We start from the raw sequence: 26,784 nt of genomic DNA on the forward strand, positions 1-26,784 counted from the left end.
AACCAAATGCTGCGTGTTCGAATGTCATCCCTGACCAACTTTAGTATTTTAGCTAATTGGCTACTTTGCATGTTTGCTAACCRWTCCCTTAACCCTAACCGTAATCATTTATCCCCCTAGCCTAGCTAACGTTAGCCACCTAGTTAACATTAGCCACAACAAATTGGAATTCATAACATATCATACGCGCTGCAAATTCATAGCATATTGAACGAATTACAATTCGTAACATATCATACGAAATGGATGATGGATATCCACAAATTCATACATACCATACAAAACATAACATATCATACTAAATGGAGGATACAGATTTACAGTTATTATGTTACGTCTCCCCCTGAGTCCAGGTTGCACTGTTGTCCCATGATGCCTCAATCACGTCCTGACAGAAAGTCAAGGCGGATCAACGTCAGTTGTCACGTATTTGTCACGGTTCTGCACCCAAATGTGAGAAATCAGGCCCCGTGGGAGAGGCCCAGAGCGTGACTTAAGAATGTCTGATTTTATGGTGCTGGTGCTACTTCAGAAACTCCTGCACTTAGCTGACATTAAATTATCAATAGTGCCACAGTGTTTGGTAGTGTAAAGGAGGACCAAACAAATCAACTTTAGTTAGAAACAGAATATGGCTGAATGTCAGGTTCCAGGGAAGAGGGAGAGGAGAGTGACTGAATGAGACAATTGGAAGCTGAGATTGAGTAGCTATTGGTAGGATAATCAGCCGTATTGGGAATGTCGCTAGGCCAGAGCACCAGGATTAACACCGATATTCTGGTCACACAATTTTTTATGACAACTGAGAGTCAGGACCTCAGTTTCAACAACTCATCCACAGATAATTGAAGATGAGGACTTTTCAGAGTACTTCAATTGAGCTGATCTGCGCACCAATTTAGCTGAGCATGCGCAGATCAGCTGGCAGGCTTGTTCACAGTAATTATCATTCTCTCCTTATCCCAGTCTGTAATCCCCACATGTTTTAAGATGACTAACATCCTTCCTGTTCCCAAGAATTCTAAGGCTTTATGCCACAACGATTACCACCCTGTAGCACTCACAGCTATAATCATGAAGTGCTTTGAAAGGCTGGTTATGACACACATCAACTCCATCATCCCAGACAACGTAGACCCACTCCAATTTGCATTCCGCCCCAACAGATCCATAGATGACGCAATCTCAACTGCACTCCACACTAGTCCCCTCCTGTACTCCCTGTTTACCCACGACTGCGTGGCCACACATGACTCCAACACCATCCTCAAGTTTGCTGACGACACGACGGTGGTAGGCCTGATTACWGGCGACGATGAGACAACCTACATGGAGGAGGTCAGTGACCTGGCAGTGTAGTGCCGGGACCACAACCTCTCCCTCAACATCAGCAAGACCAAGGAGSTGATTGTGGACTACAGGAAACAGGGGGTGAGCAGGCCCCCATCCATATTGACAGGACTTCAGTGGAGCAGGTCGAGAGATTCAAGTTCCTCGGGGTCCAAATCATTAGGACTTAAAATGGTCCACACACACGCGCACAGTCATGAAGAATGCACAACAGCGCCTCTTCCCCCTCAAGAGGTTATAAAGTTTAGCATGGGCCCTCAAATCCTCAAAAAGTCCTACAGCTGCACCACTGACAGCATCTTGACTGGCTGCATCACTGCTTGGTATGGCAACAACACCGCTCTCGATCGCATGGCGCTACAGAGGGTAGTGAGGACAGCCCTGTACATCAATGGGGCCAAGCTCCCTGCCATCCAGAACCTCTATATCAGGCGGTGTGAAAGGAAGGCCCASAAAATTGTTAAAGAGTCCAGCCACCCAAGCCATAGACTGTTCTTTCTGCTTCTGTATGGCAAGCGGTACCAGTGCATCAAGTCTGACACCAACAGGCGCCTGAAATAGCTTCTATCCCCAAACCATAAGACTGCTAAATAGCTAACAAAATGGCTACACGGACTATCTGAGTTGACCCTCGTATTTATTTTATTTGTGCATTGTCTCTATGCATACTCACAGGACTTTACACACTCACGCACACTGACACTCTAAAACACAAATGACATGCACAAACATTTATACTGACTCTACACACACGCTCACACACTCACATACAATCTTAATTTACGCTGCTGCTACTCTGTTTATCATACATCCTGATGCTTAGTCACCTAACCCCTATACATATCTACCTCTCAGTGGCGGTTGGTGCCGTTTAAGATGAGGGAAGATGATTATTTTATTTTTTATCAGCATGGCCTATTACAGCATATTGGATGATTGTCATTCATATTCCATTCACCCAGCTCAATGTAACATTGATAGGGTTAGGCTACTACATGATACTCTAATTTTCCCTGTATCCATCACAGGGTTGCTACAACCTATCCTACAAATGAAAGTTTACAACGTAGGTGCACAGGTCGAGAGAATTTTGATTAATGAAGGTGACAGACAGTTACACATTCAATATCGCCTTGCACACACTTACCTGCATCTAACTGATCTAGGGTGTAATCATTAGTCCAACATTTGCAAATTATAGTTTCTATTGGGCAAATTCAGGTATGTTTATCCCCATTTCGTTTCGTTTAAGAAACATTTTTCAACCGAATCGGTGGAAGGAATCCATGCATATCACAAGCAAACTCAGTTCACTTTCATAGCAGCCACATACAGTGGGGCAAAAAAGTATTTAGTCAGCCACCAATTGTGCAAGTTCTCCCATTTAAAAAGATGAGAGAGGCCTGTAATTTTCATCATAGGTACACTTCAACTATGACAGACAAAATGAGAAAAAAAAAAATCCAGAAAATCACATTGTAGGATTTTTAATGAATTTATTTGCAAATTATGGTGGAAAATAAGTATTTGGTCAATAACAAAAGTTTATCTCAATACTTTGTTATATACCCTTTGTTGGCAATGACAGAGGTCAAACATTTTCTGTAAGTCTTCACAAMGTTTTCACACACTGTTGCTGGTATTTTGGCCCATTCCTCCATGCAGATCTCCTCTAGAACAGTGATGTTTTGGGGCTGTTGCTGGGCAACACGGACTTTCAACTCCCTCCAAAGATTTTCTATGGGGTTGAGATCTGGAGACTGGCTAGGCCACTCCAGGACCTTGAAATTCTTCTTACGAAGCCACTCCTTCGTTGCCCGAGTGGTGTGTTTGGGATCATTGTCATGCTGAAAGACCCAGCCACGTTTCATCTTCAATGCCCTTGCTGATGGAAGGAGGTTTTCACTCAAAATCTCACGATACATGGCCCCATTCATTCTGTCCTTTACACGGATCAGTCGTCCTGGTCCCTTTGCAGAAAAACAGCCCCAAAGCATGATGTTTCCACCCCCATATAACAAAATATTGAGATAAACTTTTGTTATTGACCAAATAGTTATTTTCCACCATAATTTGCAAATAAATTCATTAAAAATCCTACAATGTGATTTTCTGGATTTTTTTTCTCATTTTGTCTGTCATAGTTGAAGTGTACCTATGATGAAAATTACAGGCCTCTCTCATCTTTTTAAGTGGGAGAACTTGCACAATTGGTGGCTGACTAAATACTTTTTTGCCCCACTGTAAACAGCATGATCACTTTGCTTGTTGTATATGTAATTACCTCTCACAAATATTCTCCTCCTCTCACCTTTTCCCTTTGCTTGTGGACATCAGTGAAAAAGGCGAAAAAAACTTTCCAAGCCTAACCTTCATATCATGACCGCTAACTACTACACACAGCCTACATCGTTGTCAAGTCATATTTAACGAGAACTACAGTACTAGAACTAAGCGTTAGTAAATCCGCTACAATTATGCAGTACAGTGTACAGACAGAATGCAGTTTAGCAGTTACACCGGCGGGCCCCGGTGGCAATAAATTAATAAAACCAAAAGCTTACCTTGATTTGGAAGAGTTCCAGTGTTGGAAAGCCATAGCCAGCTAGCTAACATAGCATCCCTCTCTGTTTGAGCCAGGTGTTTGAGTAGGTTAAACTAGCTAGCTGAATTTTCTTGCTAAGCAAAAGTGAAAGTTAAAAAAATACAACCAAATATGGCTATCTCTCGCTCTCTCTTTCTTGCTTCGCCTTCATTTTGGAAGAAATGAATTTGTTCAAAACCGTCTTTCTCTCTGTTTGAGTCAACTACTCAACACATTTTATGCACTACAGTGCTAGCTAGCTCTACTATAGCTTATGCTAGATTCATTCTCTGATTCTTCGATTGGGTGAACAATATGTCAGTTCATGCTGCAAGAGCTCTGATAGGTTGGAGGATGTCCTCCTGAAGTTGTCATAATTACTGTGTAAGTCTATGGAAGGGGGTGAGAACCATAAGCCTGCTAGGTTTTGTATTGAAGTCCATGTACCCAGAGGAGGACAGAAGCTAGCTCTCCTCTGGCTACACCATGGTGCTACCCTACAGAGTGCTTCCAGCTAGCACAGTGGATCTGGGCCGATTCCAGCTGAGAGTCGGCGTACTCAGCTGAGAGTCAGACTTGGCCGACGTCATGTGGCCCGAGGCTGGGCCGCCTTCGGCAGTATTACTTATGGCTAGGATGCGGGGATTGAGCTCGGGCCGATTCCGGTGTGAGTTATCTGGCCCAAATGTATTACTTGGGGATCGGGCCGATTCCGGTGAAAGTTATCTGGCCCAAATGTGTTACTTGGGGCTCGGGCCGATTGGGGCAACTCTCTGGCTGATGATTACACGGGCTGCTATATATAATTAACATTTCATTATTTCTTTATTTTTCCATATTTTCCTCATTGTTTCTGTGATCAAAAAAATACAATTAACATTTAAATGAAATTCTTTAAGAGTCCTGTGTAGTATTTTTGTATTTTGCTACTTTGTGCAAGGCAATTGATAAGCATTAAAAACTTTGTGGCTGGAACTTCCCGAGTGGCAAGGAGGTCTAAGACACTGCATCGCAGTGCAAACTGCATTTCTACAGATGCTGGTTCGAGACCCGTTCCGGCGCGACCGGGAGACCAATGACGCGACACCCAGCGTCGTCCGGGTTAGGAGAGGGTTTGGCTGGCCGGGATGTCCTTGTCCCATTGCTCTGTAGCGACTCCTGTGGCGGTCTAGGTGCATGCACGCTGACACGGTCACCAGGTGTATGGTGTTTCCTCTGAGACAAAATGTTTTTTTGTGGATGGGTATAATTTGTATGTATAATAGTAATATTTAAAATTACTAAATCGGGAAATTTTGTATACATTCATTTAAATTTGCATCGGGCCGCTTCTGGGATGATTCTGGTAAGATGCCGGCAAAGTCAGCTGAATTCTGGGCCGATTCTGGGCAGTCATTCATTTTGATTCTGGGCCGAGTCCGACACCCGATTCCGGGCCGATTCAATCAGTTCCGGCCCCCCGGAAGAGGGCTGCTTCTGGGCCGATTCCTCATTGCTAGCTGAACTGTTGAGGCTACTGGAGACCTTCATTGCAAACAGTGTGTTTTAATCAATTATTTGGTGACGTGAAAATATTTTGTATTGTTGTATCTAAAAAGGATAACTTTTAAAATGTTTCACTATTTACATTTTTGGGAAATTCACTGAGGAGGATGGTCCTCCCCTTCCTACTCTGAGGAGCATCCACTTCTACCTCTATCACTCCAGTATCCCTGCACATTGTAAATGTGGTATTGGAACTGACCCTGTATATTCTTACTTTCTCATTTTCTTATTTTTATTTCTTGTGTGTTTTTGTTCTACCTTATGCAATTTTTTTGTACTACATTGATATTGATCACTGCATTGTTGGGTTTAGAGCTTGCAAGAAAGGCATTTCACTGTACTTGTGCATGTGACATTAAAACTTGATTCCCTCCATGAGGCAAAATGCTGCATACCGTGGTTTCACCTTCAACTACCGTTCACCTCTCTCATTTATCTTTTTCACAGAATCCCAGTAGCCCAGTCTCACCAGCTGGTGTCCTCTGTGCTTAATCATTTCATCTGCAGCATGATTGTAAAGGGAGCCTTTAAAGGAAGCACATAGTCCATTAAACAGTGGATAAGTAATTATTTTGCTCTCTTAGGCTGTGTCCTTACACAGGTGTGAGCACACTGCCAGTTTATCAATAGGTCGTTATCAATAAAATGTTACAATACAGTGCACAACATTCGATTTTGAGATGACCAGCTCCACTAAAACCATTGGCAGCTATGTGCCGTTTTCAAGGGATTGTTAGAGGCAAATGTTAGAATTATTTGCCTTTGATATCATCACCTCTGGAAGAGTATAGTCAGAACTACACATTTCCGATTATTCCACATTTAGCTCTATCATCAGAGTAATACAGCAAGTAACAGCATGCTTTTCATGATCACTAAACATCAATTGATCATGCATTTTCAGACACATGAGGGTAGCTATTTCATTTGGCAAATAGCTAGCTAGCTAAGCAAACAACGTGTCATTTAGCTTGCTGCATCAGAGATTAGGCTTTTGGAAAGAGCTTGACAATGGCAAGTCCTCATCCTGGTAAAGTTGTCAGTCAGACTACTGTCATCGCCACTATAGATGGCAAGCAAATCAAACAATATTTGGATATAGCCATCTAGTTTTTCCCCTGAAAGTTAGCTAGTTAACTAGCCATATTGACGTAATCTGTTATTAGCTAGCCCAAAGGCTGGCAGATGACGATATTGAGTCGTTTCCATCTTACCGTCCAAACGCATCGTAAGCCACTAGCATGGTGGTGGAAAATGGTGTTTCATAAAGAAACTACATATATCTTCCCATTTTTTTCAGACTTCTCAGCATTAAATCTAGTTAAGAGGAAATTGATGCCTTTGCAGCCTGAATGGAGAATGTTTTGGGTACGAACTGTTCCACGAGGGATACGAATGCATTGCCGGCTACATACAATGTGTTTGGACGGTACGATGAAACCATCAATACCATATCAARATCAACATCTGCTGGCCTTTGGGCTAGTTATTAGCTAGCTAGCCAATTGACGTGGTCAACCAATCAATGTAGCCCATCATGCCAGTCAGCAGCAATCGTTATTAAACACTCCTAAAAACAATGTTGAAAAGGTGATCATGTTAGCTAACTTCGCTAGTTAGGCCTATGATGGTTGAAGAAAAGAAGGGACTCCTTGTCCCTCAGCAGACAAATCGAACGCTCTGCAGCTTATTGTGATACTGATAACAACCTATTGTTCAGTTTGGAATCCTCTTTAAGAAACGGTATCCACAAAGCGTCCATATAATCTTATTCATTATGATCTAAAAGGCTAAACTGATCTTAGATCAGCACTCCTACTTTGAGATGCTTTGTGGATACGGGCCCATATAAGACTTTATAGAATACAGTTAGGATACAGTGCCTTTACTTGCATATTGCATTGTGCTGTCTCTAGCCTTCCTGTCYTTGGTGTGATGTGATTTCAGTGTGTGTTTGTACGATGTGTTTGATCCACACATATGGAGATTTCAGAAAACATGTGCCAGAGAGCAACACTCAGAAAAATCACTTCAGGGTGTCTGGTGGATTGAAATCAACTTTGCCCACTGGCTGCTTGGTTCCCTGACGCATTGTAATAGCACAGTCTTTGTATAATCTGCTTAATGCTCCGTTGAGCATTCTTTGTTAAGTGGAAGACTTCAGAGAAAATATGTTTTACATTGACTGTCCTTATTAGTCCTAAACAAGCTCATTTCTTATTTACAAGGAGAGCAGGATACCCCAAAAAAACTATTTGTTAGGTTAGAATTATGTCAGGGAAGAGTGCTGGAGTTGTGTGTTGTTTTAGTGGAACAACTGGTCTAGTACCCATTACAAAGATACATGTACAAATTAAACATTGATATTCTGTTCATGTGTTTTCCTCTACTTACTTAACCCAGTTAGCAAGCTAGTTGATTGTGATCGTTGTGCTTTCTGACATCTGTGCGCTATAGAGGAAATTATTATTCAGATTTCATCACTTAGTAGGATAGGCTGATTCGTTGATACTTCAATTTAGAGGTAAATGGCACTGTGCAGCCAGTACAAAATATATATTTAATTGCATAACACAACATACTTTAAATCAATATTTACGCACAGAACAATGGTAGACTTTTAATATGTTGTTGAAGAAGACACACATAAGGCATCTAAAGGAGTAAAAAACAAAGAAGCATACTGTATTTTTGGTGAACAATCAACCTTTTGAAGGATAACTGAACTGTAAGTGTTGTTCTTTCTAAGAGGGATGATGAAGCAACTGAGATGACTGAATGCATTCAAATACAAAAACGGTTTTGATAACAAAAATATGTGTTGTTATATTGGTCAAATTATTCCTTTTAACAGCCAATGTACAGTTGCATCCTCACATGATGTAAACCTATAGGTTATTGAATGTCTGAGAAATATTAGACTTTTGGCTGTGGTCTGAAATCTAGAACACATGGACAAGAACAGAACAGATCAGGGTTTGGAATCATTTACATCTCACCACCATCATACTGTAGACAATGTTCTTGTTAACATGAAGACACTGAAACATGGTATATACAGAATCCTGACTCCCCACTGCAAGTACTTGCTAAAGGTAACCCAGAAATGTCTGCCCATCTCGCAGAGTCTGTCTGAGTTTTCTGACAACAGATGTGCTGTACATCCAAAAGCAGTGTTTCCTCAAAGAACAAAATTCAGAATTCAATAAGGTCCCCCATTGGTATCCTTGAACTGCATCACTCCCAGTACCCTTGAGCAGCAGTTTCTTTGAGAATTCACACATTTCAATCCAGGAAAGCAAACTGAATGTCTTTGTTGGGTCCTTGGATTGATCTGAAACAAACAAAAGGGAGAGCACTAAGATATTGTGATATATTGCAGTGCAGCTATAATGTTAATCTTGTTTATTAGAGAGTTTATGATAAGATGGTATACAGTAACAGCTCCATGGAACATGCAAAGCTGACCTCTGCAGTTGGTCCATCTAAAGTTAGAGGTATTCTTCGCTTGCAGGTTGTTGGGTGTTCTAAAAAAAAAAGGAGACATTAGTAAAACAAATCAAAGTGTATTTGTCACATGCGCCGAATACAACAGGTGTAGACCTTACAGTGAAATGCTTACTTACAAGCCCTAACCAGTAAAAAATAGGTATTAGGTAGTATAGCCCATATACTTGAGTCAATACCTTGTGCCTTTGTCTTTAAATGTAAAGTCTGTATTGTTCTATTGGTGCAAATTCCTCATGACTGTAACTCTCCCTCCTCCAGTATGTCTCTGTTTCAAATGGTAATGTGAGGCTATCTTACCCGGGTGGTTTTGATCTTGTTCCCAGCATAACACATCCAGCCTGAGTTGTCAGGCAGCGTCTTGCACTCCTCTCCCTCCAGACAGGGCTCCATCTCGCACCACCACTTCCCTATCACTATGGATGCTGCAGGCAACAAATGGATAAGGTGACCTGAGTATGTCTTACCCAGTGGAACGGCCATATGTGATAGCAGTGTATGACTTGGAGATGGATTGGTGACTAGAGGGTCTGTTGCTTTGTTCATCACATGACAGACACACACATCTAAATTGTGGGAATCTGTCTGACAAATAAAAAAGTAACTGTCAACTCTCCCTTGTCTTAGAACTGTAATGTCCCTACCTGAGTATGGTGTAATAATCGATCAAAATCAAAATCTGAATCCTTGTACAGGTACTTACAAAACAAAATATGCACTGAAACAACCCTATGTGAATTATTGAAAGAATTTGATATCATTGCATTTCTTACATGCGTTTTAAATGAAAGAGAAAGACAGATGTCTAGACATGTGTAGGAGGAGGCATAGCTGTGACTCTAATGCAGGCCATATTCTTGCTCTGGGAAAAGAAAATTGCCTTAAATACAGGTTAAATATCCAGCACATCTCAGATGTTTGACAGAAGAAAATACCCTGTCAGTCCTGACAGACAGAAGAGACCTCAAATTCCCTCACTCTGTCTACTCTGCTCAGTAATTATGGCAACATCATCTAATGGTTAGAATCTAAAGAAGCATACAGGCAGGTGAGAAGTAATGCTCGCTGTACAGCACAGGAAGAATATATAGGGAGGGATATAGGCTACTATTGGCTTCTGTTGGATCTTTACTAGAGATGGTAAAATTGTGCCTCATCAGTCAAAAACCCAATACATACAATTCATAAAGCATCACTGCAATTCCGTAGTACAAAATTAGGTAGTTGTGTTGTATGTGGCCAGTAAGTTCAGAAAATATTTGGTTTGAGTGTTTCAAATCAAATCAAATGTTATGGACTGTATAACACTGTATTTACAAATATAGAGTGGGTAGTGACTTGGTCACACAATGGAATCAATAGTATATAATTGAACAACAGCGTTGTGTGTGTGTGTGTGTGTGTGTGTGTGTGTGTGTGTGTGTGTGTGTGTGTGTGTGTGTGTGTGTTGTTGGGGTGGTTGGTGTGTGTGTGTGTGTGTGTGTGTGTGTGTGTGTGTGTGTGTGTGTGTGTGTGTGTGTGTGTGTGTGTGTGTGTGTGTGTGTGTTTTATGGGTGTTTGTGTGTGTGTAAGTTTGTGTGTGAGGTTGGATGTTTGAGTAGTCAGTGCAAATAACCTCTAAGGTGTATATAGTCTCTAAGGTCCAGGTCTGTGCAGGGAGACAGCTAGAGTTAACTGTTCAGTAGTCTGATGGCCTGGTGGTACTAGCTGTCTCGGAGCCTAGCTGTCCGAGACCTCATGCTCTGATACAGCTTGCCAGATGGTAACTGAGGGAACAGTCCGTGGCTTGGGTGACTGGAGTCCTTGACGATCTTTCGGGCCTTTCTCAGACACCGCCTGGTGTAAATGTTCTGCTCCCAGTGATGTATTGGGCTGTCCGCACCACCCTCTGTAGAGCCTTCCGGTTGAGGGCGGTGCAGTTGCCGTACCAGACGGTGACGCAGCCGGTCAAGATGCTCTCGATTGTGCAGCTGTTTTTGCCTACCCTCACCACCTGGGGTCTGCCTGTCAGGAAGTCTTGGATCCAGTTGCAGAGGGAGGTGTTCATACATGCTGAACTTAGTGTCGAGCTTGGAGGGGACTATGGTGTTGACCGCTGAGCTGTAGTCGAGGAACAGTATTCTCACATAGGTGTTCCTCTTGTCCATGTGGGACATGGCAGTGTGTAGAGCAATGGTGATTGCGTCATCCTTGGATCTGTTGGGGAAGTATGCTAATTGGAGTGGGTCCAGGGTGTCAGGTAAGGTGGAGCTGGTGTGGTCCTTGATCAGCCTCTCAAAGCATTTCATGATGACAGAAGTGAGCGCTACAGGCCAATAGTCATTAGGCAGGTTACTTTAGTTTGCTTTGGTACAGAGACAATGGTGMACATCTTGAAGCATATGGGGATCACAGACTGGGACAGGGAGAGGTTGAATATGTCCATGAACACTGCAGCCAGCTGGTCTAACAGTGTTATTTTCTGTCCTAGTCTAAGTGGTTTTCCAGTCATACATATTCATCACCCATGAGGACCTCACTTGGACCTGTTCCTAATGGTAAACAGGGTTACCAAGGTTTGTTGCCAGGAGGCGGGTCGAACCAAGGTTATAGTGCATCTATTAATCAATGACAACAACTCCTTGGGCATCCTATCCTAGACTTGACACTATTTAAAACAAAATGCATAATAAATAAAGAACCATCGCAGCTTCTCTAGGTCTAGGAAATGTATGCCATTGATGAATTGTATATGTTCTTCGATACGTTCTCTCAGGTTTATACTTCTACAGTCATCTAATCAGACAAAAGGGATAGGGCATGGGGCTCTCTATTTCTACTGGCCACCTGCTGTGATATTCCAGATCTATTCCAGATCTATTGGGAAAGGCTGAAGCATCATACACACTCCAAATGATATATTGTACTACTTTTATGCAACCCTGGAGAAAAATATTTTAAAGAACTGTTGAATGTGGGTTCTATTAGCAGCACCTGTGTGAGTCCAATCAGTGATAGTGCCAACACTTCTCTTGCGCCTGCAATACCAATGGGGATTGTGATGGTAGTGGTGGTACTCACCGTCAACACAGGAGGGTCTGTTCCTGGTAGTCCCTGCCACCTTCCCTGGTAGACAGGAACACTTGACTGTCTGGGACCGCTCTTCAATCTTGTTCTTATTACAGCATCTGTGAGCAGCAATCACCTCACATGTTCCTCCCTCTAAGAAAAAAGAACAACAAACAAGCAAAAACTATTCAGAATAACTCCTGAGCTTAGTCCAGGGTTTCTTAAACTATCCCTGTATCCCAAAGTGGGCCCTGGGCATGTGAGAGGTAGGTCGCAAGTTACGAGGATACATCTATAATCACATACTATTTCTTTTCAATTGGGGTCATTGTAGGAGGATTTGGGTCACGGAAGAGCGGTCAATTTCTCATTTGGTTCTGAAGCTGAAAGATCCCCTGGCTTACTTGATAGCGAAGTCAGCACAATTAACAATGATTTATGGAGCTGTATTTGTAGGATTGTTGGTGGTCTGTTAAATATCTTCACCACCTGTGTATGTTTTAGGTTTTAACACAATATCAACATACAGTAGATGGAATATCTTTATGTAAGACATTACAAGTTTATTACATGTGACAACTATTAATATGTCAAGCAGATTTATCATAAACAAGACTAATGGCTGTTGTGCTTTGACTGAGTGAGGCCCCTGGTGTGTGTGTGACGGAATGATGATGATAATGGAGAGCCAGTAGATAAAGACATATCTATAAGCAGGATGAGAATGTCTGCAGGGGCCATCCCTCCCCCTCAGTCTGAATAATGGCCCTTCATGTAATTATCAGGAGGTTGGTTATCTTTGCCTACAGGACACCTGCCCGCCGTCCCTCTTTATCAGCCTTGCTGGCTTACTCTGCCTACAGGACAGACATCTCCCTATCAGGATGCCCCACCTGCTGTCCTCAGTGGTCTACCCCTACACCTAACACCGTCATCACAACAAGTAGGACCCATCCAACAATTAGGCCTGTCTGTTGACCAGAAACAAGGAAGGTTTATTGTGAATCAGGTGGGAGAAATGTAAAGTTTCCCATTTGGAGGAGTTTGTAGAGAGAAAGTATATTCCTTTGTGTTTTCAAAATGAGACAAGTATGAACATTTTCCCACTTGGAGAAGTTTGTTGAGAAATGTATATGTCATTATGTTTTAAAAATGTTTTATGACTAGAGAATGTAATTGCAGAGCAGCAGTGGATATCACCTGCTGATGAAAGTAATACAATGGAACATATAGCCCATGAGACTGGGTTGAATAACACTCGTGCTATAATCTTACCTTGTGCAATATCCAAAGATTAGTCAAATATAGCCAACGGACTTTTCACCAACTAGATAGAAATTTTGATTTGTCTTCAAAGATATGAGATTTCAAGTAAAACCCATATTCAGAGTCAAAACCCAGATTAACATTTAAAAGAGCTTAAATTCAGGTTGGAGATGAGTCGGTGTCAGTTTCATGCTATAATTCAGACATCATGGTAAAGCCTGATAAGATTATCTAACACCACCTCTCCTGACCCCTGGATGAAAGGAGACCACACACTACTCTCCTACCGACTCACTTGCTCAGTCATTCCACCACCTTATCTCATTAGCAAAATAATTCAGTTCACATTTTCAATAAGACATGCAAAGAATGTTTAAGAGGCTTCCAAATGTTACCATTATAGAAGTAAGGGTATTAGGATTTGTGATATTCTTCACCCACCCACTATCTTTATGCATCATAGCATTGTGTTTTTCAGAGTGTGCATTGTACATAACGTCTGTCAGATATCTGAAATGTCTAGATCGACTGAGAAGTGACTGCAAATAATAGCAGCAAAGCCGGGAAGTGACGTTAGAGACAGCCTAGAGGTTTAATTGGTGGAAATAATTGTAATACAGTAATTGAACAATGGTCATTTAAGTTTAATTGAGGGGGAGGAAAGAAATTACAAACTTTGTCTTCCCAATTCTCAGAGGGGTTTTTGTGACTCAAGGCGAGTGGTCAACAACCTTTGGCAGAAGTTGAGGAGAGACAAAGTGTATCTCTGAGCATGGTCGGTGTACTGTATAACAACAGGGCATGTTTGCACAATGTTAATCCTGATATAGCAGTGGAAGCAATAGGGCATCAGTTAAAACAACAAGAGCCCACAGGGGTTTGTTCTCTTTAATGCATCTTCTTAATTGCATAAGACAAGACCCAGATTCATCCTTTGATCTATTTAAAACCACACTACTCAACAGAATCCACTTTGTTCATTGCTTGTTGAGAGGAGCAGCAGAGAGAACACAAGTTTGAGTCTGGTTATACTCTATAATTGGAAATCATTACCGCTGAAGAATATATTAAAATCAAATAAAAATGCAAATAGACTTGGTTATTTCCAGCTGGGCAGGTGTATTCGGTGGCTTCAAACAAAAGTAATGTAAAACTGATGAGCGTTCTTTAAGCTCAGTCGGCGTGCAGTCAGTTTGTGACTGCCACACACTGCATGCCCCAAGACCACATCTCTGCATCATGAATATATCAGGGGAGATGGAGAAAAGCTGCCTATGGATAATAATAATGGCTGGAGATGAATACTGCCTCATCAGGTGATGGATGCTGGCGCCATGCCAGGATATAATCGTTTTCTGTATTTCCATTCCCCTCCTCCATTATCAATGACTGAGAACAAAGTCAATATGACAAATGGTGTCAGAACTAGTGTGTGCATGCATGTGTTTATGTAGCTATAGGTCTAATAGAAGCTGTGATATTCTATGGAAGGTTGAGTTTGTGTGTTTTCCGAAAAGCAGAAAAATATCAGTTTAATATCTCCCATCTCTCCCTGAGAAGCACATTATGTGAAGCATGTCACGAGCCAGTTCCTGATCTCTTAGCTTATTGATTCTACTGCTGTTGTGTTGACTGACAGTCGTTCCAGGGGGTTGGTGGTAAAGGCAGGCAGGAACAGGAGGAGCTTTTCTAGTATGGAACTGTTTTAGTTGCCATGTTTCTGCTAGTGCCCTCCTCCTGGCTGCAGGACTTTGAACATTGGATTTGTCAGCAACACAGGTGCCAACACACAACCTGCCACCCAATAGATCTGGGCCGCTTTTTTATTTTCTTTCGAGGCATTGACCCTTCTCACTGCATTTCGAGGAAAGATAAGGTACAGTCCTGACATTTGACAATGTACTTTCTGTGGCACTCAGGGGAGATGGATGTAACATTTCAAACCAGTGTAAAAGGGGTTTGGGAGCCCCGGTTCATGGGGGCTGCAGAGACAAACCTTTGTGTGAACACTAAATAATTTAAGAACCCATGATTTGGACAGGTCACACAACACCTGGTGTCTATGGTAAATCACTTTCTGAGGACTAACAGAGGAGTACATCAGTCKACAAAACAATCAAACACATGCTGAAACCCAGTGAAACCCAGCGGAAATTAAGAATTATGATTTATTACCCCTAATGTAGAAGTTCATACTGTAGTGCCAACGCATGCATGACAATGACTCACAACATTGAGATTCCACAATTGCGTGGCTTTGAGATTCTCTGTGTCTAATGGAGGTGAACAGGGGCAATATGGGTCCAATAATTGACTATTCACCAGTAATGAAGCTGCTATTTCTCAAAGGCAAATGGTCGCTACATCTCACGAGAAATGTCACTAATACTATATGCCATAAGCATGCCATGACTTGCTGTCTACTATAATTAACACAGAGAGTATGTGTGTGTGTGTCACTGGCGTAATGCAGTTTCAGTGGACCCCTACAAGGTCGGAGATMCCCCCCCCCCTCCATAAAAAATTAATAATCTAATGTGTCAGCCAGACAGCCCCTCACAAAGTATAGAATACCGATAGCTGTCCATAGTGCTTAAATTGCGATATGTTTCTGTGGCTGATWTCTTATCGAATCGATGATAGGCTTTCTGTGGTGCTAGGGCATATCCAGCTTTGCTTTAACTAAGGGGCTCCTGAGTGGTGCAGCGGTCTAAGGCACTGCATCTCAATGCAAGATGCAGTCCCTGGTTCAAATGCAGGCTGTGTCACATCCGGCCATGATTGGGAATCCCATAGGGCGGCGCACAATTGGGCCAGCGTTGTCCAGGTTTGTCCGGGGTAGGCTGTCATTGTAAATAAGAATTTGTTCTTAACTGACTTGCCTAGTTAAATTTAAAAAATCTATTTACATTTTTTATTTTATTATTGTTAGTCCTATTTGGTCATCATTTTGTCATGTTAAGCCTAACATTTCACAAAGCTATACACGGTGTTGCAATGCTGTCATTTTTAGATTGCTGGCTGGTGGCAATAATGTAATTACTTGTTCAGTAATTAATGTTGGAAATTTAAACATGGCAGATTGTAAAATACATTTTTGATGCAACAGCATACTAATGAGTTACCAATATATTTTTGTTGAATATACAACTGTCCTATATAGGCTACCTGAACCTGCATGACATGGGCTGTCCTCACTCTCTCTCCCAGCTTGGATAGAAAGTTGTTGTGCATAAAACCAGTCTATTAATTCCAAATAACACAGTATGCCCACCCTATAAACACTAGCTTATTAGAGATTGTTTCATTATGCATTGTAGTCTACTATCTACAGTGCTTTCAGAAAGTATTCATACCCCTTGACTTATCCCACATTGTGTTGTGTTACAGCCTGAATTCAAAATGGATTAAACAATTTTTAGAAATTAAGTACAGAATTATCTCATTTACACAAATATTCACACCCCTGAGTCGATACTTTGAAGAAGCACATTTGGCATCAATTACAGCCGTGAGTCTTTGTAAGTCCATAAGAGCTTTCCACACCAGGATTGTGCAACATTTGCCCATGATTATTTTCATAATTCTTCAAGCTCTGTCAAATTGGTTGTTGATCATTGCTAGACAAACATTTTCAGGTTTTCTCATAGATTTTCAAGCCACTGTCTTCTTGGTAAGCAGCTCCAGTGTATATTTGGCATTTTAGGTTATTGTCCTGCTGAAAGGTGAATTCATCTCCCAGTGTCTGGTGGAATGCAGACTGAACCAAGTTTTCCTCCAAAAATTTGCCTGTGCTTTGCTCCATTTCTTTTTTATCCTGAAAATCTCCACAGTCCTTAACGATTACAAGCATACCCATAACATGATGCAGCCACCACTATGCTTGAAAGTATGTAATGTGTTGTATTTGCCCCAAACATAACACTTTGTATTCAGGACAAAAAGTGAATTACTTTGCCACATTTTGTGCATTATTACTTTAGTGTCTTGCAAACAGGATGCATGTTTTGGAATATTTTATTCTGTACAGGCTTCCTTCTTTTCTCTCTGTCAATTAGGTTAGTATTGTGGAGTAACTACAATGCTGTTGATCCATCCTCAGTTTTCTCCTATCACAGCCATTAAACTCTGTAACTGTTTTAAAGTCACCATTGGCCTCGTGGGTGAAATCCCTGAGCGGTTTGCTTCCTCTTCGGCAACTTAGTTTGGAAGGATGCCTGTATCTTTGTAGTGACTGGGTGTATTGATACACCGTCTAAAGTGTAATTAATAACTTCAGTCACATTTTTTTACCCATCTACCAATAGGTGCCCTTCTTTGCCAAACATTGGAAAACCTCCCTAGTCTTAGTGGTTGAATCTGTGTTTGAAATTCACTGCTCAACTGAGGGACCTTACAGATATGTGTATGTGTATAGTACAGAGATGAGGCATTCAAAAATCAGGTTAAACACTTTTATTTGCATACACTATGTATTTGCTGAGTGATCCCATGCAACTATTGTGACTTGTAAAGCAAATATTTACTTCTGAACTTATTTAMGCTTGCCATAACAAATGGGTTGAATACTTATTGACTCAAGACATTTCAGCTTACATTTTTTTAATTAATTTGTAAAATAAAACATAATTCCACTTTAACATTATGGGTTATTGTGTGTAGGCCAGTGACACAAAAAAAACTCAATTTAATCCTTTTTAAATTCAGGTAACACAACACAGTGTGGAAAAAGTCAAGGCTTGGGAATACTTTCTAAAGAAACTTATTTATCTGCTATTTATTAACTGTTTAAAATGAAAATTACACATCAAATACACGTTGGCTTGAGGATAAATTCAGCAACTATTTATTGTTGAACTCAGTGGGTTTTGTCAGGCTAATGGCCTACACAAATGGGCTGCAATATTCAAGGTAAATTAAATTAAATCAAATTAAATCTAACTTGAGGGACTCCCCAAGGCTTCTGAAGTCCTTTTGTGTGTTTTTTWTTACCATGGTATGTGGGTCCAGGTTGCGTGCCCGACTGTTTTCTATACTGAGTATAGCCAACACAGATAGTCTTTCCTGAGACATTGTGCATTGTGTCCATTGCACTGCACACAATTTAAACTTAGTCTTGAATGATGAATGCCAAGATATACCAGAGATAAGGGACTGCTTATATTGCAACCACACAACTCAAATGCCTGTTCACCAGCAAAGCTTTTTTTGTTCAAACCCTCAAGAACTGTTGTCCGCTAAAGATGATCATCTGTTTGCATCTGGCAATTTATTGGCTGTCCAGTATCCAGACGACCTGTCCCCAGAGCTTTCTATACAGTTAATCTCTTTCCGTATTTTTTTTTTTCCGTTTTGAGGCTAAGGAGAATGAGAGGCTCAATTAAAGATGTTGCAGACCTGCTGTATTTGAAGCACCACTCCCTACTGCCCAGTTTCCCTGATGTTGCTATGGCAATCAAGCTGTTTTTACCATCACTGTAACTGTAGTTTCTACCAAAATATCGTTCTCTAAACTAAAACTCCTAAAGAACTACATTAAAACTTCTTATGGCTGAGATCCCGCTAACGGGATCGATATGACAACAGCCAGTGAAAGTGCAGGGCGCCAAATTCAAACAACAGAAATCTCATAATTAAAATTCCTCAAACATACAAGTATTTTACACCATTTTAAAGATACACCTCTTGTTAATCCCACCACAGTGTCTGATTTCAAATAGGCTTTACGGCGAAAGCACCACAAACGATTATGTTAGGTGAGTGCCTATTCACAGAAAAACACAGCCATTTTTCCAGCCAAAGAGAGGAGTCACAAAAAGCAGAAATAGAGATAAATTAATCATTAACCTTTGATGATCTTCATCAGATGACACTCATAGGACTTCATGTTACACAATACATGTATGTTTTGTTCGATAAAGTTCATATTTATATKAAAAAATCTCAGTTTACATTGGCGCGTTATGTTCAGTAGTTCCAAAAACATCCGGGGATTTTGCAGAGAGCCACATCAATTTACAGAAATACTCATCATAAATGTTGATGAAAATACAAGTGTTATACATGGAACTTTAGATAAACTTCTCCTTAATGCAACCGCTGTGTCAGATTTCAAAAAAGCTTTACCGAAAAAGCAAACCATGCTATAATCTGAGTACGGCGCTCAGAGACCAAAACAAGCCAAACAGATATCCGCCATGTTGTGTAGTCAACAGAAGTCAGAAATAGCATTATAAATATTCACTTACCTTTGATGACCTTCATCAGAATGCACTCCCAGGAATCCCAGTTCCACAATAAATGTTTGATTTGTTCGATAAAGTTAATCATTTATGTCCAAATACCTCCTTTTGTTAGCACGTTTGGTAAACAAATCCAAACTCACGACGCGCGTGCAAGTCCAGCGGAAAGTACGGACGAAAAGTCCAAAAGGTTATATTACAGGTCGTAGAAACATGTCAAACAAAGTATAGAATCAATCTTAAGGATGTTTTTAACATAAATCTTCAATAATGTTCCAACCGGAGAATTCCTTTGTCTGTAGAAATGCAATGGAACAGAGCTCGCTCTCACGTGAACGAGCGTGTCCAGCTCATGGCTCTCTGCCAGACCTCTGACTCATTCCCCTCTCATTCGCTCCCACTTCACAGTAGAAGCATCAAACAAGGTTCTAAAGACTGTTTACATCTAGTGGAAGCCTTAGGAAGTGCAATATGACCAATATCCCACTGTATCTTCAATAGGGAATGAGTTGAAAAACTACAAACCTCAGATTTCCCACTTCCTGGTTGGATTTTTTCTCAGGTTTTTGCCTGCCATATGAGTTCTGTTATCCTCACAGACATCATTCAAACAGTTTTAGAAACTTCAGTGTGTTTTCTATCCAAATATACTAATATATGCATATACTAATATGCATATCTTAGCTTCTGGGACTGAGTAGCAGGCAGTTTACTCTGGGCACCTCTGGGCACCTTATTCATCCAAGCTACTCAATACTGCCCCCAGCCATAAGAAGTTAAAAGCAGTAGGCTCTCGGTCTGATATAAACTTTTGAACACCTGAGTCATCTCCACTCATTGCACTGGCACCGTCGTAGTCTTGACAACAGCATTTGTTCCTCGATATCCCCTTATACTTTCAATCGGTTAAAAAAAAAAACACACATGCATGAGACACACATGCATGAGCATACACGCACCAACACACAGACGCATGCACGCATGGATACGCTCAGGTGACATGGCTCTCTCCTACGCTCTCTCACGCATCTACGCACACACACACATTCAGGCATAGACATTGGTGTGTGATCTGCTAATCTAGGACAACTCCTTCAGAACAATGCCATGTTTGGCTGCCTTCAGAGATGTTTCTAAAAGTTACATCATGTAATTATTGCCTTTATTACATAATTTGAGGAGGAAATAAGAATTATTGGTATTGATGATGTCATAACAAAGTAAAGTAACTGCTCTCAGTAAATATTACACTTAAATTGTAGCAAATACTACATTTGCAACCTAGGTCCCTCTTTTGTGTGCTCAAATGTTATACATATAACAACTAACTTAAATGAAACAGCAGGACAGATCTCCAAGAGTTCTGGCAAACCACAGGCCATGCTTGGAAGGAAGCAGCATGCCTGTCACCATTAAATAGAAGATTTGCTCAAGGTGACCCGTAATAGGCAGCTCTTATGGTTCATTCTCTGTAGAGGTCCATGCCAGCAGGCTACCACAGCCCTGTTACTGAGGTAATGAGACAACCAGATTAGAGAATGTCAAATTAATGCAGATGGAAGACAGCGAGAGCCACAAAACACAAGCCTGCATGGTGTCAAATTTAAGGACTATGTTTCTCCCTCCAGTAAAGTCCCTGCAGTGCTGTTGTTATTCTGGTCTCAAATGCTTGGGGAAAACAAAGAGACATGGAGACAATATTGCATGATAAATTCTATGATAAATATGCCGCTCATGAGAAATTTGTTTCTGCAAAAAAAGAACAACGTAAGATAACATGATATGTTTGCCAATTATAACTTTGTCTTTTGAAATTCAATAGACAAAATTAAATCTAGATGAATCGTGTGAGTCATGGCACAAGAAAAACCCTGAGTAACTGAATGTTATGAACAGCTCAATGTTAGATCAATGTTTCCTTAGAGCAAATAACATGGCTTTGAAAAGCACTGAGAAGTCTCAGTAAGTGCGTGTTCGTGCGTGCGTACGCATGTTTACCTACCCTCCCAGAGCAGAAAGAATGATCCTCCCCTCTCCCCCTCTGGATTGGATTTAGCAAAGTCCTTTTTCACAGCATGCACAATTTACACATGGCTGAAGAAAAATATAAATTGCTACTCTGAAAAAGTAGGGCCCATGACAAATATAAGCAAGGAAATGTATGAAATAAATGGCTGGCAGCACTGTCACTTTAACACAGGAGGGTGAAAGATATGTTCTATGCAACAGGCCACCTAGAATGGGCAATACTTTATTGAAATGCAAACTGAGAGGAGGGAGCTGCTGCTGCTGTTTTAAGATGCATGAAAACAGCATGGAAGAGAGGAACCAGAGAGTGAGGGACCAGAGAGAGAAAGAGAATGTTTTTTTCCCTCCCATTTGCATCTGAGCCTCAAAGCCTGTCTCCACAGCTGTCATACAGGGAGGCAGAGGCTGTTGTAAAACTGGTATTGATCAAGGGTATGAAATCATATTCCCAGTCTCCCTTATGTGAAAAACTGCCCATGGTGATTATGTTTTGCTGTGGATATACTGTATATGTGTGCTGTCGGTCGTGACAACAAACTACAGTAGCAATCATTCAATGAAAGAACATGCCACTTTAGACTTGCATTATCTGGTGAATGGTGACATTGGTAAAATAGGACAAGAAACATGGAACATGAGCCCCTAGTTTCCTTACTCCATTGTTAAATGTCAAAGCTTTGTCTGCCTGTCTATCTATCTGGCCCTAGCTCTCTCTGCCTGCTACGTTTCCAGGTATTTAATATCTATAGATAGCCTTCCCTGATGACAGACTTTGAGTCTGCATGGAGAAAGAAAGAATGAAAAAAGAAAGAATGAAAGTTAAGAAAGAAAGGAGGTAAGTGATTGGCGAGCGCTATTCAAAGAGTCTTGAGTGGACAGCTGCTTAGCTTGGATCTGTAGCGACGTCGTTTCCTCTTAGGGCTGGATGGACGGACACTGCGGTCTGGTGCTGGGTACTAATGTGTCTGGCTGCCCTGTTACTGCACTCTGCTGCAACATGTGCTCTGTGTGATAATGCACTGTATAATAGAATGCTTAAATAACCTGTCATACAATAAGACATGTACTCTCCTGGGTTGGGTAGTAATGATTACGTAAGTTTCGGAGGGTGACAGTGCTGGTAAAAGGAGTTGAAGGAAATGGTGAATGATTAATTCAATATGCTGGTGTTGTGRAGAGATGTCTTAGGTAACAAGCATTTTCAGTTATCATATTCGTGCTTTAGGAATTACAGCCTACTGTTTCATGTTTTATCTAACTTCTAGCCTACTCTCCAGTCCTGCTGCCACCAGTGGACTGTTTAGTTCACATTAATGAAGGGACAGTATACCAATCATCATTTCTATACAATGAAGTACCATTAGGTACTTTCTTATCACAAGTGTCCCAATGTGAGAGAATAGGATGCTGCTCCAATTGATGCTCTCTAGCCTAACTCCATCCCTCATCCTATGATAGGGTTCTCGTTATTGCAACAGAGCAGTCATTTCTATCTATCACCCCTCTACCCCGGCATCGGCATGCTTAACATCAGCTCTGAACCTGCTGTAATTGGATGGGTGGTTGAAATATGCAAAGTGATTTGTGGCACACCAAGGAGGTATAAGAGGCATAAGAAGCTTAAATCTGCAATAGAGCCTGATACTCACAGTATTAATTATCTTCCTTATTTATCATACCAAGCCTCATCCTTGGACCTAATTAGGAATTCAAGATGCTATTTTTCTAGTTAATGAGGTTTAAGTCATGATAATGAATTGCATATCCCTGTCGAGCATTTGAAATAACTAAGAATGGAGGGTAAAGACTTAGTCAGGGATTATCCTGCAGATATACTGTAGGTGTACTGGACATAGAGTTTCCTTTATTGACAAGGGTCAGCGTTGAACCAGAGTGTGGACATGATGAACTGTGTTGAGGTCATGAACTGGGGTGTGGACATGAAGCTAGGGTTAGGGTTAGGGTTATGGCTAGGGTTATAGTTGAGGATAGGGTTAGGTTTGAACCAAGATGTGGACATGAAGCTAGGGTTAGTGTTAGGGTTGAGACTAAGGTTAAGGTTGAACCAAGATGTGGACATGAAGCTAGSGTTAGAGTTAGAGCTAAATGGTCACAAACACATATTTTTGCAAGAGATTAGGACAAGAAAAAAACTGCTGAAATGAAATGATTGAAATGATTGAGTTATTTTCTGGTGGTTACAGTTCAGCCCAGACACAGCATCAGATCCAGGGGGGGAGTCTTCCTTGATGATACCTAAGGGTCCTGATCTTGTTTTACTGAGATGTACAGCAGACTCACAAAACTGATAGTTTAATACTGATTAGAGTTGACGCCGGCATCATGATAAATTAATGTTACTCAGAAAAAAATGTCAGACATCAAAATCCCATCAACTGGTAGGGTGGTGTGAAAGGTATTACCATTAATACTGCTTTGTAGTTTATCATATATTCTAAGAAAATGGTGTATGTGTCAATTATTAATACAGAATATCATGCATCCTTTCGTGCCCAATTACATCAGCCACTGTGTGGTGAATTTGGATGTGGTCATGTGGATGTGGTCATGTGGATGTTGTGGCTAATGGTGGTCCGCGGACGTACCGCAGGTGGATAATAACAGTTGGGAGTATGAATGGTATTAAGCAATTTTACAATTTTATCTTTTCACAATTCAAATTGTTTCAAATAATAATAGGCCATTCATTTGTTACCTTCACTGCTCTACTCTGGCCTTCTACCTGGTGCTGACTGCTCAAGCCATGAATGGTATTTTGTTTTTTTATTAGGATCCCCATTAGCACCATCTACTCTTCCTGGGTTCCACATAAAACATGAAACATGATATAATACAGAACATTAATACACAAGAACAGCTCAAGGACAGAACTACTCACATTTAAAATGTCACATAGTCTACATTTCAGTACATACACACTAAATATCTAGGTCAAATAGGAGAGAGGCGTTGTATTGTGAGCAATTGCCTTATCTGGTTTTTTTAAACCAGGTTTGCTGTTCACTTGAGCAATATGAGATGGAAGGGAGTTCCATGCAATCATGGCTCTATACAGTATAATATTGTACGTTTTCTTGAATTTGTTCTAGATGTGGGGACTGTGAAAAGATCCCTGGTAGCATGTCTGGTGTGGTAAGTGTGTGTGTGTGTGTGTGTCAGAGCTGTGTGGAAGTTGACTATGCAAACACTATGGCATGATCATCCATCTATTGAACTATTTGTTGCATGTCTTCTTTTATTTTTCACTAAAATTATATTTATCTCGCTTAAAGCGCTTTGAGATTGTATTGAGAAGCACTGTAAAAGTTGAATAAATGATTCGTTTTATCATTAAAATTAACTAAATGTGACCGCCAATATATTTTATTTTCAGAAAATGCAGTGGCATTGCGAATGGTGGTCCTCCTAGATCTTTTGACAGTGATTTGGTGGTCCCCGGATCTGAAAAGGTTGGGAACCACTGACATAGGCATGATATGTTCAGTGAAAGGATTATCGCTTTACTCTATTTCAAAATCAGATCTTATCTAGGGTTAGGATATATAGTATTCTTCTAGCCTCCTTCCTCCTCATGCTGTTGTTGTGGAGAATGGTGAAACGTGAATAGAGGATGATCGCATTGAATGTGGAGGCTGTTTGACACTGTGTTGATGGATTGCTGTTTTCGTGTGACTCCAACATGCAAAACAAAACAATTCCCCTCCACTCTCCACTTTATGTTTGTGTGTGTGCATGTGTGCGTTCTTGGAGATCCCCCTGCGCCAGCGGCCACTGAGCCTAGTGGGAGTGATGTAGCATGGTTATTAATGCACGGAGATCCTCATACAGAGAGTCTGAAGCTGCTAACAGCTGGCAGAGGCAGAGCAGAAAGTGCTGGGTAATTAATTAAGCTGTAGGCCACCGAAATTCATTTTGCACACACACATTGACCTCAAACCATAGCCCTTTGCGCAATGCTGCTGCATGTACATTTTCAATTAACATGTTGTATAAACAACTATCTACAAGCACTAAGCCCACATGGGTCTTGTGTATTGAATTATTCATGGTTTCCAAGAGAGAAAATTGTGAGGAAATCGAATTGTAAAATCCAATATCGCTCCTATACTGAACATAACAAGGGTATTGCATGTCCAAAGTGTCCTGTATCCATATATGATTACTTTTCACCTAGTTGAACCAAAGACACAAAATAACTGAGAATATGTGGCCCAAATCCCAAATCCAAAATTGGCACATCACTCGTTTTTTTTATCCTCCCCTGAAGGAGACCCCAAAGTCTGATGTGGCATGTGGCAAATGCTATGAGAATAGTTTATAGACTGGGCATTAGTCTAGAAAGGTTCCCTACATAGCATAATGGAGCTGTATAGAGTGTTGGTCCTCTGGGGTCACACTGTGGCATGGCGAATATTGTGCCAAAGTGGCCTTGGCAGGCTCCAGATGTAGCAGGGCCTGGAGCTCAGGCTGCATGCCACTTCCCATAAACACTGCAGGGAGGCTGGGATGAGACTGGTGAGAGCATGGCTTCCTGGCTCTGAGGAAGACCTGGGTTCAAATACTATTTGAAATCATTTCAAATATTGTATCTGTGCTTGATTAAGCTTGCCTGTTGCAATGGAACCAATACAAAAGTCTCAAAAGTGCAAACCCCTCCCACCTGGCACTCCAGGCAGACTAAAGCAAATGCTCAAAGTATATGAAAGATTTCAAATAGTATTTTAACCCAAGCCTTCTCAGCGGAGGTCTGAGGGTAGGATGAGGGAAATGTAAGTCAAATAACGCGCCAGGAGGATGCATTATATAAGGCTATTAAACTGTCACTCTTAAGAACTCGGCAGAGAAGGATGCAACCTTTGTTTGCGACAGCTGAAAATCCATTTTCCATGTTTGTTTCTGGCAAGGACGTAGCACTGTAGCCTGGTTGCCATCTCTGTTCAGCTATTACATTCTACTCCTTTCCTCTCCTGTCTTTGGCAAATGAGTAGTACTGTACTAGTACACTGGCTGTCCTTTGTTAGACAGCATGGGGGAAATGTCTGTGCTCCTTCTCTTTCTCTATCACTCTGTTTTACAGAGCGATAGACAATGAAAAACATGTAGCTTGCAAGCAACATTAAAATAGTGTAACCTACCTATAACCACTGCCTCTAACCTAAGTATTATACTTTGACATGTGTGGATTCAGTTCTG

At 41.1% G+C, this 26,784-nt stretch overlaps 1 protein-coding gene across 1 annotated transcript in view; it reads right to left on the minus strand.

Moving 5' to 3' along the window:
• Nucleotides 1-8,025: 8,025 nt before the first annotated feature.
• LOC111976985 (chemokine-like protein TAFA-1) overlaps nucleotides 8,026-26,784 on the minus strand; it is a 29,869-nt gene continuing 11,110 nt past the window's right edge. Inside the window, exons 3-6 of the mRNA XM_024006208.2 lie at nucleotides 12,047-12,187; nucleotides 9,287-9,411; nucleotides 8,948-9,006; nucleotides 8,026-8,813 (exon numbers count right to left, since the gene is read on the minus strand). Coding sequence (XP_023861976.1) covers nucleotides 8,971-9,006; nucleotides 9,287-9,411; nucleotides 12,047-12,187 — 302 coding nt within the window. The 3' untranslated portion in view covers nucleotides 8,026-8,813; nucleotides 8,948-8,970. The remainder of the gene's footprint in view (nucleotides 8,814-8,947; nucleotides 9,007-9,286; nucleotides 9,412-12,046; nucleotides 12,188-26,784) is intronic.

The sequence above is a fragment of the Salvelinus sp. IW2-2015 genome, linkage group LG17 (genome assembly GCF_002910315.2).
Source record: "Salvelinus sp. IW2-2015 linkage group LG17, ASM291031v2, whole genome shotgun sequence".
Lineage (NCBI taxonomy): Eukaryota > Metazoa > Chordata > Actinopteri > Salmoniformes > Salmonidae > Salvelinus > Salvelinus sp. IW2-2015.